Raw genomic sequence first — 15,822 nt, 5'->3', positions numbered from 1 at the left:
ATTTTAACTCTAAATAACTGGACTTTCATATCTAGTTAAGAAAAATGTCTAGATGATTTTGTTTAACTTGTGAACTGCTTGCTGTATATTAACTTTTTGGTTTGGAGTGTTGTTAACTTCAGAGCATACTTGTCTAGAATGTTTTCGGCAGGTTACATTTTGCTGTAATTCAGGATTGTTTGTAAAGCTTATGCAGGTTAATTTTTAAAATAGAGGATGATGCAGTTTTAAAAATCAAATTCTTTTGAATGCTTGTCCTGTTACAGCTGTGTGACTCATCTGATAGGGCCAGCAGACATCACCTGCATATCTCTATGTTAGCTTAAGTGTTAGCTGATATTTTAGGGAATGATGGTGTGCGTGAAATGTTGCCTATATGTATAGAATGAAAGAGACTTTCAAAACTGCAATTCATATGATTTTACTGGTTTCATATCTTGGCAGGATACTCTCAAAATACTTCTGATTAAAGATCATTGATTCAAAATTTCAGTCGGAAAGGATGTTGTTTAGCTGAGCTAAAATAGAGATATCAAAACACCCTAGTGTATCTTTAGAAATTGTGTGGGTACTAATTTGAGATAGGAATTCAGAAAAGTCACATGTTAATCCTCTGAACTTTCATGCATTCCAAATTGTGTAATTCAAAAGTTTAAAATCTACAACTGTCATACAAAAATCTTTGTGTTAAGGGTATCGTATTATATCCTTAGGTAACGGAGCTACCATTTCAACAATCCGTTCTTCCTGTTTGGTGGGATGTGCAATCACACAAGACCACTCAGACTCGCTTGTTCAGGCAGCTGCCATATCCTGCCTTCAGCAGCTTCATATGTTTGCACCACGGCATGTCAACCTGTCCAGTCTGGTTCCCAGTCTGTGTGTGAGTATAAAGTGCATCCCTTCTGTTCCTCAAAATTTATGTATGTGCCTAGCAGAGGTTAGTAGAAGCACTTAGCAAGATGTTAAGGATATCCATATATAACAGCAGCCTTTGTAAAAATGCTGGAGTCCCACTGAAATGCAATAAAAGGCCTTTTGTCCCCAAGTGGTTTTAGGTGCTTTTTAAAATGCTGCCAAAATTGAAGGCATAGGGTCTGATTCTCTTTCACCGTACATCCACAAGATAGCAAGCATTTGTATATCATATAAATGAGTAGAAAGATGCTAAAAACTCTGTTGCTTGTAACTGGTTGTGTACACTCAGGGAGGAGGGTGACTTGGGGAAATGTAGGAGATTAATGACTTATTTTAGCACCCACAGCATACTGGTTGCATTCTGATTCTGCTGCTGCTGTTGTGATGAGTGTTGCTTTCTGCTTCTGTTAGTGCTCTGAGAGGAAGTGAGGCAGAGGCTGGAACCCCAAACATATCAAATACGACCATAAGAGGGAAGTTTTGTGAGAAGGTTCAGCAGACCAATACGGAGAGAGTTGGAAAGCTTCTCTCTGGTAGTCTGTGGGATGCTTCACAAAGTTCATTGTGTGATTCCTTGTGGAATTGGTCTGTTACCTGAAGGAATGCAATCCCACTTGCATCAGTGTGGGAACTTTTTCTTAACCTCCCGTTCAGACTTTTTCCTAGGGCATCTTCTCATCGTTACAAGTTCTTTCCTTTACAATCCCTGTGGTGGTTTTTTTTTTTTTTTTTTTTTTTTTTTTTTTTTTTTCCCACACTCTGGAGGTCTCCTGTGCAGTGTGTTTCACAGATTTTGTTGTTTGTCCGTACATAAAATTTTGCACGAAGGTAGGTGGGCCCTTTTATATAAATAGTAGGCACAACATGACAAATAATCTCTCCAGCCAGTTCCTCTAGTGGGTGATATTAAAGGCAAGGAAGTTAATTCAGGCAGGACTTGTGCTGTTCTGAAAACTTTTCCCAGACTTTTCTACTGTCTTTTTCCTGCTTCTCTGTGATCCTTTGTTAAAAGCTATTTTCCTTCTCTTTTCTCTTATTCCTTACTTTCAAATCATACTTGATTTGGAAAGTTTTCCTCTAAATAGTCTTGTGCAGTTCTTTATACTGCAAATACAGATATATAGGCAAGGTTTGTATTACCTTCCCAATTAATGAACTTTTCATTGCTTTCTAACTTGCTTTTGCATGAAATTAATGCCAGGTATCAAAACTAAACTACAGGGTTCCACAATACTTTCTAGTTTCCTTTCTGCGTCTTTCATTGGTATCATAACCACTATTTGTTTTTTTGGTAACTAAAACCAGGGAATAGTCTTTCCATTAATTAAATCCCCAAAGTGTTCTGTGTTTTAGTTCTGTTGAAACAGCCTCAGTGTGATACTTAGAGGATTCTTTAACATCTGTTTATTTTTTTCAGGATTGAAATCTTGTATATTCATATTTGGAATAAAGATCTGCTGTTAAAATATTTTATAAACTATACGACCCTTTCATTTAGGAAAGCAATTTCCATCCACATAATAAGCTAATACTGAGAAAGCAAATGTGTATTTGGTTTATTAAACACAAATTCCACAGGATGGATAAAGAATCAGGGTTTCTTAAAGAGCACTCTTTATCTCCTCCACTGTGGAAAAACATACAGTACCCTGTGCAGCTACTTTCTCTCAAGAAAATTGAGATCATGCACAATTCTTCTACAAGAAACATATTTACTTGTACTTGAGGTGATTCAAAAGGAATTAGAAGCCCAATATTGGTTAGCAGAGAAATTTGAAAACTCTCTTATTGAGAGGCATTTTACTGAAATTTATGCTATAAATTCTGGTGCAAGTTTGAAATGGAAGTTTTTAATGATAGCTGTCATGTGTGGTGCAGCTGCTGGTGGCTTTTTTGTTTTAAAAATGTGATTTATAGCTGTAGCAGTATATGGTGTTTAGTAGTACTCAAGAGTATAACAGATTCAGATGTATAATTAGTCTCAAATCACACTGGTGCTGTAGTTCCAATGTTTAAACTCTTACCTCTTTAACCAGATAACAGCTGTCAGCTCTGGATATGTCAGCTTTTATTTTCAAATTTGTATATTGTAGTAAGTGCTTATCTGTGAACTTTAAAGATTTTGGGAAGAGCTTGGTACTCAGCAGCTCACACAGGGACATATAATTGAAAAGGAGAATGCTGATAGTCCTTAGCAGCTCTGATTTACTGAAATGAGGATGCAGCAGTTCAATCACTTGTTAATGGTTCTGATTTTAGGTTCATTTGTGCAGCTCCCACTTGCTACTTCGCCGGGCTGCAGTTGCATGTTTACGACAGCTTGCTCAGAGGGAAGCAGCAGAAGTATGTGAATATGCCATGAGCTTAGCGAAAAATGCTGGAGACAAAGAAAGTAGTAGCATCAGTAAGTACTTTCATGTGGTCATTTGTAACAGCTCTGTGTGTGTTTGTGTGTTTGTGCACATGCGTGGTATCAAAACTGGAAATATTCCTTCCAGCTCCAAGAACAACTTGTGGCCACATTCCCACTTACCTCCTGAATTATGGTTATAACTTAACCTCTTGTAAAGTTCAGAATTAAACTTCTCTGCTCCATTAAGAATAGCAAGCAAGTAAGGAGGCATAATGTACATACAGTGGAAACATTTTATAGTTTTTCTGATATTCCTGTTTTGGGTCTTGCTCTTTTGAAAATGGACTTAATGTACGCTGTTTGATTGTGCTGTCTAGGTGCGATGTATTCTGTTAGCAGCATGTCTACCAGCCTTTGGGCTTTTCTGGTTCGTTCAGTTCTTGTGTGTATCATTTTATTATGAAAATGGAAGGCTCAGCAGTGTTAATCAGTAAAATATTCTTCATATGAACACAGAATCGTGAATGTATTAGAATTAAATCAAACCAGTCAAGTTTGTCTCTGAATGGATTCTGTAGAGTCCAACACTATTAGGCATTTCTACAAAAAGACAGAATATGTACCTTGAACAGAAATAGATTTCTTTAAATTAATCCTAGGAGGTTAAAATTGCCTTGCAGAAAATAAATTTAATGAATCGCTATATTAAAAACTTCAGTGTTAATTCAGAAGAGATTCAGTAACATCTTGATATACCACTGCCTGAACCATATGCATGTGAATGCAGTATGTCCAATTCTAGTTTGTTACTCCTGGTATTAAAACTGAGTTATTGAATTCAGAAAAGTTTCCTCATTATCATTTTACAGATATTAATCCTTTTGTGCCGGGAGCTGGTTCTCGGCGAGATATTCATTCCCGACATCAGGGAGTTAATATAACAGAGACAGGCCTTGAGGGTGTCCTTTTTGGAATGTTGGATCGGGAGACTGATCGGAAGTTGTGCTCCGATATCCACGACACTCTGGGACATATGCTTTCGTCACTGGCAGTAGAAAACCTTTCTCACTGGCTAATGCTTTGTAAGGATGTTCTCGCAGCTTCCAGTGGTAAGTGTTCGTTGGTATTCACATGAGAAGGCAGTATGTCCTTAGTATTAGCGTTGTCCGGCAATACTACTTTGGAGCTTGTCTTCTGTCATAGCAGGGATATGTATTATAACTTAACTTTATGTTGTGTGTAGAACTTAGACAATGGTGCATTAAAACTTGCTCAGAAAGAGGAAGTCATCAATATTTCTGTCATTTTTTAAAAGTATTTTTTTCTTCTAAGATTTAAAAGTTATCCTTTATAAAGTAGGATTTCCAGTGGGGAGCAATGTGATCATTACTCTGACTTTTCAGTATGTTAGTAAAAGCAGATGTATTCTTTTTAGCTTTTATACATCAGGACCATGTAGAAAGAAGTGTTCTGGTCATGCTCAGAGCTTTCTTTCACGAGGTTTTTTGAGTTACTGATGTGATGATGGGTTGCCACAGTGATGGGAGTTTTTTGCTTGTTGTTCAGCTTTGCAGACTTGTTTGCAAAGACTTTGTCCTCAGAGACCTTATTCCTGTTTTTTCAGCTTTTAGGATGTCTGTGATGCAGATTCTGCTCATTTCCCTTGCATTTATTCTTGTTTATTGGCATCCTGCGAGTTCATCCTGAAGCTCTTTCTAGATTTTGCCAGCTTTACATTTACTGATGAGCAACACTACCAACGATTTCTTCATGCCATATAGTTACTGTATATCTGCCTAGCGAGAATGGCCTCTTGTTTCCAAAGTTTGAAGCTGATATGTCCTTTTCTTATTTTGTGTGGGATGGGTTTTAAAATTATTAAGATGTTTGTCCAATATCCTCTTTGTGATTTTTTTTTTCAGTAGCTGAAATAATCTCTGAAAGAACCATGTTTAAATACATTTCTCTCAGCTGTACTTCAATAAGCCAGCAACTTCATTTTGAACTCTTTGATCCAAGTAACTTTGGCATATGAGCAAAATCTAGTTTGTTTTTTAAGCAGGGATTTACAGGTCAGCCACATAAGCTTTCCTGGATGCTTTCTCAAAACACTCTTGTTGTGACTTGGCTTCATCCATGTTTGCTTTGTTATAGCCTCTTTTGAGTATCTTGGCTCTTCATTTGCCTAAATTTACACTTTCTAAGAAGCATGCCTTAGTTGGGGTAGGTTACACTTGCAATATTTTCTTCTTGTTCTCCTCTAGCTATTACCAGAGTGATTTTGTCAGTATGTTGGCATTTTGCTAATTTACAAGTAGGCACTGAGATTTCATGTGCTAATATCCGAATAATAGGAATGTACGTGCATGTTTGGTGAGTTGTTTTTTGTCCCTCTTTGTTTTCCTCCTGTGATCCTTGAAGTCTTGTTATTTTCTGAAATGAAATCTCACAGACATAGTTAAATAAGAGAATTTTTGTTTGCACATTAAGCACATTTATAGGTGCCATAAACTGTCCACTTGGCTGTATATCTGTCCCATGGCACAGAACTTTAGTTTTTCTCAATTTAACTCTTTGCTTTTTACTTGATAGTTCAAGGCCAAGCTAATTCTTTGATTCTGAGCCTCGTAACCTCCTTACCCTGTTTATTGGTAATTTAATAGGTTAATTTTCAAAGCTGAGAAGCTTAGATGTGGGATTCAGCTATAGTTGGTATCTGTGGAGAATTAATGTTACAGGAATTGATTTCATTTAATTTCAACCAAATAAAGGATAATATAGCCCAGAGTTAGGGGTGAAGAACTTTCCTTTTACTGATATTCCTGTGTCCTTCTACATTTTCCAAACGTTGCTGTTTCTGCAGAAGAATGTCTGTTTTGAATCTGAGTATAAAGAAAGGCCTGGCAACTTCCTTACTGAAATGTCTATCTGCAGATTATAATGGTGCTTTTTTTTTTTTTCCCTTCTTCTTCAACTGTATTGCAGACATGAGCACTGCAGCTCCCTTGGGAGGAGGCAAGGATGAGGAATCGGAGAAGAAGGAGGAGATGGACGATGACACAATGTTTACCACCCTGGGTGAAGAGGATAAATCCAAGCCTTCTGTAGCACCTCGTTGGGCAACTCGGGTGTTTGCAGCTGACTGTCTGTGTCGAGTTGTTATGCTGTGTGAGAATGCAAACAAGGCGCACTTTGATCTGGCAATGGCCCGTTCAGACAGACTTAAAAACCCCAAAAGTAATTACATAATGTGCATACTTGTCTTTTTGTTTTTGTCTTGTCTTTGACACCTCTTTACAATTTAAGATTACATAACTAAGATAGAATTGTAAGCAGTTAAAAGTAAAAGGTGAACATCCTTTCATGCAAACGGTTTTAAAAAAAAAAAAAAAAAAAAAAAAAAGCTCTGTCCAGCAAAAGGCAATAAAACTGTGGTGGTGTAACCATTCTAGCATGCATGAATACGAAGGGTGAGGTTTGCTGGAGGAGATAACCTCTGTTCTAGACAGACTGATCTAATTGGAAAAAGAAACTCTAGGACTTGGAAACCTTCTTTCCAGTTTGCAATGGAAGCAGCAAACTTCTAGCTAAGTGTGAGCTGGGAACAGTTTCCCTGAGTTTAACCGAAGGACAGCAATGAATTAAACTTCAGGGATTATTTCAGCATCTGCAGAGCCAAGGTACGCTAGGAAAAGAAGAATTGATAAGGCCAGGTAATTATTGCTGTGGGGTTGGTTGGGGTTAGGGATGTGGGAGGGAGTGGTAGGTAATATGACATGAAGCTAGTTGCTTTATTAAGTTCATTATTTTGGTATCCATGAGAGTGAAGAATATTAGTTTTAAAGCTCCTGCTTTCAAGGTACCCTTATGACTTGGAGGATCATTAACAAATCAGAAACGAGATGGTTTGTGAAAAACATTTCTCTGACTGATAATGGGAGGTTTCTGTCTTTTGATCATCCATGTATATTCATTCTGGTGCATGGTGATTGTTTGCTTTCACTATATAGGGTTCATGAAGGCTTTGTGTTTATATCTCTAAATTTGGTATTTAAAGTGAACTTGGTGTATTTGGTATTACTAGAGAAAGAAAAACCCAACAACCCTTCCCCCCAGCTTAAACTTCAAAAATATTTACATTTTACTAGTATTTATGATTGCCTGAACTAGCAATGTTAGGCTTTAACTATATTTTACTAACTTTTAAAAATGAATTACTAATTTATTATCTATTTTACTAATTACCTATATTTTACTAAATGTTTAAAATGATTTTCAGTGTTTCCTTACTGGCATGCCTCTGAAAAATTTCAGCTTCAAAATACATTCTTTTAATCTTGAGACTTGAAAATATCTAGAGCTTTAATCATTTGTGATTTTTTTTTTTATTGATCACCCTGGAGGTTATGTTTTTAAATAGTTTATTTTCGTATTAATTTTACAACATCTGGTAACGTAAAACTGAAATTAAAGAAAAAAATAAAATGAATATAAACAGAAGAATAACCCTTACAGAAATGTTATTGAGTTAAGTATCATTCTTCTTTTCTGTATATTTTCTTCTATTGCTTATGGCCTTGGATGCTGCTTTTGGGAGGAGAAGTAGAGGCATACTCAATTTTCAGATTTTTAAATTGACAAAATTGTCCTTTATCAGCAGGGGTCACTGTAAGTATAGGACTCTAACAGCAATTGCCTTGAAGTTTTTCTGTAGATATGAGGAAAAGTCAGTAAAATTAGCTTTATTAAATATCTTAATCTCTTATAAGGTGCCTCAGTCACATTTGAAATATTCTATTCAATGCAACTTTTGTATATCTCATATTTCACTTTGTTTCAAATTTAAGCACAAATTTTAAGGTTTTCTTAGGAATAAGGTGCAGGTATCAAAAAAAAAAAAAAAAAGAGGTTGCCTTCTTGCCTGCCTTCTCCCACAGATTTGTACATATCAATGAGGAATATTCATACAAATATCTGTCATGTGTCAGCTTTTAAGTCCCTTAATAGTCTTTTGTTCTTTTGTTTTGGTTCTGTTTTAAGACGACTTCTTAGTGCTCCATCTTTCTGACCTTATTCGAATGGCATTCATGGCTGCGACCGATCACAGCAACCAGTTACGAATGGCGGGTCTCCAAGCCCTTGAAGACATTATCAAGAAATTTGCGTCGGTTCCTGAGCCAGAGTTTCCAGGCCATGTGATACTGGAGCAGTATCAGGCTAATGTGAGACCTCCTTTATAAGTTCAGGAAATTGTGTATTTATGCCAATATGCCAGTATTAGCTTTGAGAACATTTTGTAACTTCAAAAGACCTGTGAAAAGATTTTTTATGTGTGAAAATGTACTGAAGAGACTGTTTTATTTACCTCTCTAAAAATTTATTTCTGTATCTCTTTCTATTTATTCTAATTCAGTAGCTGACAAAGTTAAAAATCAATAGCTATTGATTCTTGAAAGCCAAATATTAAAAGGTACATTTAATTTTTGGCAACAGTGACATTCATTGGTGGAATTAAGAGTTTGAAAAGAATGCTGATTCAATTCCAGATTGAACCTAATAAATCTGTTTTCTTGGGAATTGATGAATACACTTCTGTTTCAATGACAAATCTGCAAAAATATAGGAATGGGAGCTGGGCAATTTAAGATTTATTTTGGGTATTATTAGTTTGTTTTGTTGGGTCGCTTAACTCTTGTACATACTCTATCTTCGATTTTAAAAATTTCAATATAGGTAACACTGAAATGTCAGTACTGCAAATCTGACTTAAAGATACATGACCCACCTAAAAGTCATCTTTTGTCTGAGGTTTGCTTATAGTGAGTAAAGCTTTAGGACAGTGTAATTCAAAGAGATCTTTCTGTTTACTTTGCATATCTTACTGGCTTCCAGCTGTAATCAGTTTATCTGTTTCTCTCTGTATGGATAGATCTTAACCTTGCAGACAACTGCATGTGTGATTTGTCACGTTGACTTCAATATTTGCATTTATCCCATTGATAAATGATTGCAAGATCAGGTTTTTACTTGGTCACGTTTCCCAGTTTTGGGGAGCATGTTTCCCACACTAATAAATATGAGAGAAATTTATAAAACAGGATAGTATGATTGTAAAACAAAAGCTGATTTTAAAGCAACAGGATCTCATTTGTTCTCCTGTTGATCACTTTACTATTTTTACAAACTGCTGGAGAAATTAATGGTGCTATATTATGTGCAGAGACTATCATGTTATGAACCTTGCCCTCTTTCTTTTCAAATAAATGCTTTCTCTGCATTGTAAGTTTCTTTGCTAACAGTATTCAAAATGTGATTGATCTCCTGTTGCTTTGGGAACGAGAATGTTTCAAGTGACTCTGTTCTTTCAGTCTTATGGGAATATTTATGTTCACTTTTAATTTTACAGATGGACTAATTATACCTAATTTTCTATCGGTCTTGTCTTCCTTGGAACATACCAGTTATATTTTGCTGATGCATGTTAATCAGTCTATAAAATCTTTGAGTATATGTGGTTTGTAGACTGCGTTTTAACTTAAGAATAGTCTGGGATAGTTCACTGGTGTGTAGAAGGATCTTTGGAGAAGTGGAAAGAATACTTCCTTTTGATTCTTGTACAGAAATATCCATTTGAATGGAGATACTTCGTATTAGAATTAAGAGAGGACGTATTAGAATTAAGAGAGGAATATGGCATCTTTAATCTGTTACATGCTGGAAATACATTAAAAGAGAAGATGAAGAGTACTCGGGGCGGGGGGGGGGGGAGGGCGGAGGGGCTTTTCTTCCTGCCTGCAGGAATGACTGGACCAGCTCTGGACTCAGTCCTACAATTGCACTGATTTCCTCTTTGTCTTTTTTGCTGTCCTGTGCCTTCCGCACCTACTAGCTCCCCCCAACACACACTCCTTCTACCCCCCCACTCAAGCATCTGTCTTCCTCTGGTTCTGCTGTTGTGTCACCAGGATCTTGGCAAATCCTTTTTAAAGACAGCCTTTCATCCTTTTATATTCCTGTCTCTTCCTCCTTCCTTCCGATAGTGCTCTGACTATTGCTTCTGTCTGTTCGACTTGGTTCCTTTTGTTTCAGAAAAATACTGTCTCTGAGGGAGTGCCTAAAGTCTTTTAAGCCAGTGTCATTCTAGTGAACTTAATGCAAATCTAAGCATAAATGTTTGATTTCACATCATTGGCTATCAAAAAGTCATTGTCTTCTGGTGCACTAATTAGTAGTTGAGGTAGTTAAAGGTAGTTGAAACTTAAAAAGGCAATGGGAAAGCAGGAAAAAAACTGATTGAGGACTTTGTTGTTTAAGGAATACTATAGCAAATGTCTGCTAGGTAAAAACAGATATGTACTTGGTGTAATTAGAATGTCAAAATTTGCAATCCTGTCTTTGTTCATTTTGTGTATGTGCTTTAGCCTTGATCTATTAGATGAAGAATGTTGAATCATGATTGTTTTAGTCAGATTTTTTTTTTTTCTTACAAATAGGTTGGAGCTGCTCTGAGGCCAGCTTTTTCCCAAGATACTCCATCAGATATAACTGCAAAGGCCTGCCAGGTACAGAGGAACATATTCAGGTGGCATAATCCAAACTAAATACATTTCATGCATTTTAAGAGTTGATATATATAATTTCCTTTTCTTTGGAAGAAGGATGCAGAAGAAAAATAGTAGTAAATAGTAGTATAGAGCTGGAAAATTTTGTAAACTTAAGCTGGGATCTTTCTGGAACATCTTTAGAGTCTCCTAGTAATATATTTTGTGGTCAGAAGTGCAAAAGTCCTTTTTGGGACCTGCATCAGAAAATATTTAGTCTTTCTGAAACTAGTTATGTCTCCATGTCAGTTCTGTTTGTTGCTGAAAATTTTGCTTGCACAATGAGACTGATGCTAATGTATTTTTGAGATGCGTTTCAGTTTGATCACGTATTTTGGATTAGTGCTAATTTATCTTTATACTTTTATTTAGATTAAGACTGTCTTAGATTTGAGAAGTTCTCAACATTCTCATTAGAGTCATAGTAACAACCCATCAGTGAAAATTCAGTGAAAGGTTTTTGTTTTTTTCTTTAGTGTGATCTTGTGCTACTGTAGTTTTAAATCAGCTACATAGCTATTGTTATATCAGATATGTAGTTTAAATCGTCTATTTACTGTAGTTTAAATCAGCTAAACTACTACTGTTGTTTAAATCTGCAGTTAATTATCTATGCAAACATCAGTTTTAATAGGATAATTTTGTGTACATGAGAGTTTTGTCTGATAAATTTTGATCCAGCAGGACTTTGATTTTTATTGTTTCATACTCCTCATTGGCAGCAAAACTTGTAGACATAGATCAAATATTGGTATAATTTGGTATTATACATACCAAAGAAGGTGACCATTTTACCTTACAGAGAGTTTTTGTTCTTTTAAAGCTAGATGAAGAGACAGTTTGTATGAAAACATGTAAAATTCTTTCTAAGTTGTCCAAGTATTCCTTATTCAAAGAATTTCAAATTGGACATGAACACTTACAGGATCAGATAGCTGGAGATCAAGTCTGGATATTTAACTCTTTCTTTAGAAATGATGGAGGTAGAGATGAGCTGCACTGAAAGAGCTGTTGTTATTGTTTTGTATGTCATTACTGAAACAGAGTTGTTGACTTGACCAGCAGAACGAATGAAGCTGGTCTTAATCAAACTGTGAATGAATTACGAATTTGTTACAAATATATTTTTGTCAGTCCTGTCCAGTGCACCTTCAGGACCAGTTTGTGTATACTTCAGTGTACTCATTATTCTGGCCATGAGAGGCCCTTCTCCCAAAGGCTTTCGTAGAAGCAGTTCTCAAAAAGCAAAATATATGAATAAATTGGAGACAGGACAAGAATACTATTAAAAAAAAAAGTTTGAAAAACCTGGAACTCTTGAGTTTCATGTTTTTTGCTTCTGTTCCTTATCCCTCTGGAATCTCCACCACAATCAAAGCTGCTCATTTGTATAAAGAGAGACTTTGTCACTTTTTCTTTTTGTAAAAAAGCAGCTGCACCAAAATTCTTCTGTTGCCTTCCTTATGTGTGGGAGTGAATGTGTTTCGGAGGATGAATGCCAATGCATAGCACAAGACATGAGCAGCTGATCTGTATGATGCTTGGATTTTAACTACCTGTTTTGATCAATTTGGGGTGGGGTGGGGAGACACAACTGTCTGTCCTTCATGTCTGGTATTAACTTTCTAGGATGTGATACTGTTCATTCCACGTAAGAGCCCAGCTGTTTAGAGGCTTTATCTCATGTATTTCCAGGTGTTTTCTTGAAGTTGTTAATGTGCTTGAAAGCCTCCCGTTGCTCTGGAACCTTGATACATTATTTGAGTTGTAGATTTAAAAAAAAAAACATACCGTTATGGATTGCTGACTGATATGTAGTTTAAAATGAATGGGAAGACCAAATCATACCTGCATGATTTGGCAGACACTTGAGAAGGAAATAAAAACTTTGCTTTCCCTATTTATGGAGGATTAAAAACCTATTTTAAGTATTGTGCAATGTATTTTCCATTTGTTTACCAAGTTGCCACTGCAGTACAATTTACAAATACAGTCTTCATAAACACTCACTTGAGCAGTTCTATTGGTATGGGGGGATGGGGAAGGGAAAATCTGAGATTCATAATGTTAAGCAGAAAGAGAGCTACTAAGTTTTGTTTTAGAAATTTTTCATTTATTAAGGTTCCCCCCCACCCCCGCTAGTTTACAATGATTCTAAATTTTGTTCCTTAGGTATGTAGCACATGGATAGGAAGTGGGGTTGTAAGTGACCTGAATGATCTCCGCCGAGTTCACAACCTTCTTGTCTCTTCCCTGGATAAAGTGCAAGCGGGAAAGGGATCTTCTAGTCAGCTTTACCGAGAGAGTGCCACTACCATGGAAAAACTTGCAGTTCTGAAAGCATGGGCTGAGGTAAACATTTACTATTAAATCTCTAAACTTTTGAGAAGATTTTGCAATATAATAGCAACCTCACACCTCACTGGCTGTTCAGCCAGTGAACCTTACACCTGCCATCCTCCTTGCTTGCTTTTCTTTCTCTCTCTGTATGTATTCTTCTGTATGTCTTTCTCCATTCCTTTTTCCGCCGTGCTCAGTTTTTCCATCATCTTTGTCCATATTTATAGTGGTGCTTGTTTACTCTTTCCCACTACTGTGTTTTTGTGTATTAAAGTACATGCCTGCTTCTGTCAGATTTTGATTTTCCTCTCATCTTATTGCTCATAGATTAAAGAAAATACTTAAAAGATACTGTGGTTCAATATTGTATTTAATTAGCTAGGAATTTCTCAGTGTTGGCAATAAATTATGGGCTTAATGTAGATGATGTTGGGGAATGTCTGGAATACCAGAAATCTTAGAAGAATCCACAAAAGGTGGAGTTGAACAATACTTAACATTGCCTTGCTTCTGAAAAATGTTACTTGTGTACTATAGAGCTCTACATATAATTACACAAATGATATTTGTTTTCTTTTAGTGTAGTACTGTAAGGATTTTTTTCATTACATTTTCTTGGAAATTAGTTCTGCAAGAATTAAGGGAAAGTATTTGCACGTTAGCCATGTAGTGTTAATCACCCCATACTGTTATTTTCAGCTTTGATATGAAGTAGAACATCTGTTGTGTGAAGGCATTTCTATACTATTCTAAAAATATTCCTTCACTGTATTCTTTCTGATATTTCTGATTATTTCCATGTTATTTGTCTAAATGTTTGAAAATCCTTCCTTAGCCTCTCATAGCATCTGTCAAGGACAGATGTACATGCTCTTGTATTCATGTAGCCCATATTCAAAGCCATTTTCACCTTTATTTTTACGATATCTAATTTCCTTCCAGAAAGTGCAAACTATTCTAACTTATCTAGTAACTCTTAACATAGGTCAATAAATCTGTCTGTGCAGAGCAGCAATAAAATTGATGCCTTTTTTTTTTTTTTTTTTTTTTGAAAAAAGTACGTGCAGCCAGATTGTTTTAGGAAAGTGCTATTTATGTCCCTAAATGTTACATACTGGTAGAAGTAAAAGCAAAAATATTTAAATAAAATGTAATGGTATTGCAGATCTCTCCCCTCTCCTTCCCCCCCCCCCCCCCCCCCCAAGTCATTTTCTGGATGACTTTCATCAACTTCACCACCAAAAAAAAAAAAAAATCTAATAGCATTTATGACCTGCAGGGCCTAAACTGTGAATCATCTGTTTATGGAATCTGTTCCTTTCATTGGGGAAGGCTGCTTTTTTCTTTTTAGCATTTTACAGCCTATGTTTTCATATCTGTCTTGCTCCTAGGTGTATGTTGTTGCCATGAAAATTAAGAAGGAAGCGGAGACCAAACCAAAACATGTTTCAAAGAGCATGGATGATGATGATGACGATTTTGGTGCTGTAGATGAGTTGCCACCAGACAGTTTGATAACACTTGTACAACCGGAGCTGCCTGCACTTAGCCGTCTCTGGTTAGCTGCACTGAAAGACTATGCTCTTTTAACTTTACCAGCTGAATTTGCTACTCAGCTTCCACCAGATGGTAAGCACAGAAATTTCGTGTTGTTTTGTCATGAAGGATAGAATGAGAATCTTGCTTGATATTTTAAAATTTTTCTATAAATTATTTTGCAGACATCTTTTTTTCTTCTCTAAAAATGTGTACCTAATAACATACATTCTCAATAAGTATAGGTGGAAATTTTAAAGTTTGAGTGTAATGAAGATATTCTGTATCTGAACTATGATCAGAGATCATTAAAACCATTAAAATGTTTTTGCAGAAATAAGAATACTTTAGTTACTTCTAAGACTTTGATATTAAATGTAAAAAGATGTTGATGTTTATTATATGGAAAGGATAGTCTACCCTTGAAATTAGAGTGGATACTGTCTTATTCTTAACTTGGTGATGTACTGTGAGAGCTCGGTATGAAAAGTGCTTCAAGACCTGATGCATTTGCCTGCCTTCTTGCTCTCTGCTTACTATTCCCTTGTGTCTATTGCAATCTCTTATGAGAAGTACTGAGGTTGCTTATTCACGTGGAAAATTAGCATGCACTGTCAGTAACAAGGATTACTTCTGAACATGTACGTGGTCAAGCGCACCCAGAGCAGATACAGTGATGAATTTAGAATATGTGCTTTTTGTCTATTATATGTAGAGAATTTCAGAATTTACCTTTGCTTTGCTAATTTAACAGGAGGAGCATTTTACACTCCAGAGACAATTGACACAGCTAGGCTGCATTATCGAAACTCTTGGGCTCCCATACTACATGCAGTGGCACTTTGGCTAAATAGTACAGGATTTAATGCTTCAGAGTCTACAGAAGAGGCTGCTGCAGCAATGCCTAATTCACAGAAACGTGCTACATCTATAATGCTAAACCAGACACCTGGAACTCCACCGACCACTAAATCTTTGCCAGAGATAAACAGAGATCGAATGCACTTAATTTTGGGTAAGAGTTATGAGTTTAGAGTTCTGTTCCAGCATATTACAGGAATAAGGAAAGATATT

General features: G+C 36.2%; 1 protein-coding gene across 3 annotated transcripts in view; it reads left to right on the top strand.

The window, feature by feature from the left end:
* Positions 1–15,822, top strand: part of HEATR5B (HEAT repeat containing 5B) — a 62,021-nt gene that overhangs the window by 30,029 nt on the left and 16,170 nt on the right. For all 3 annotated transcript variants that reach the window (XM_064509445.1, XM_064509443.1, XM_064509444.1), the window contains 9 exons: positions 714–883; positions 3,178–3,322; positions 4,141–4,380; positions 6,257–6,508; positions 8,312–8,493; positions 10,765–10,833; positions 13,045–13,224; positions 14,604–14,841; positions 15,503–15,763. In XM_064509445.1, the coding sequence (XP_064365515.1) occupies positions 714–883; positions 3,178–3,322; positions 4,141–4,380; positions 6,257–6,508; positions 8,312–8,493; positions 10,765–10,833; positions 13,045–13,224; positions 14,604–14,841; positions 15,503–15,763 (1,737 nt within the window). The remainder of the gene's footprint in view (positions 1–713; positions 884–3,177; positions 3,323–4,140; positions 4,381–6,256; positions 6,509–8,311; positions 8,494–10,764; positions 10,834–13,044; positions 13,225–14,603; positions 14,842–15,502; positions 15,764–15,822) is intronic.

The sequence above is a fragment of the Dromaius novaehollandiae genome, chromosome 3 (genome assembly GCF_036370855.1).
Source record: "Dromaius novaehollandiae isolate bDroNov1 chromosome 3, bDroNov1.hap1, whole genome shotgun sequence".
Taxonomy (NCBI): domain Eukaryota; kingdom Metazoa; phylum Chordata; class Aves; order Casuariiformes; family Dromaiidae; genus Dromaius; species Dromaius novaehollandiae.
The sequence above is the reverse complement of the archived record's forward strand: the minus strand, read 5'-3'. Positions and strand labels throughout refer to the sequence as shown.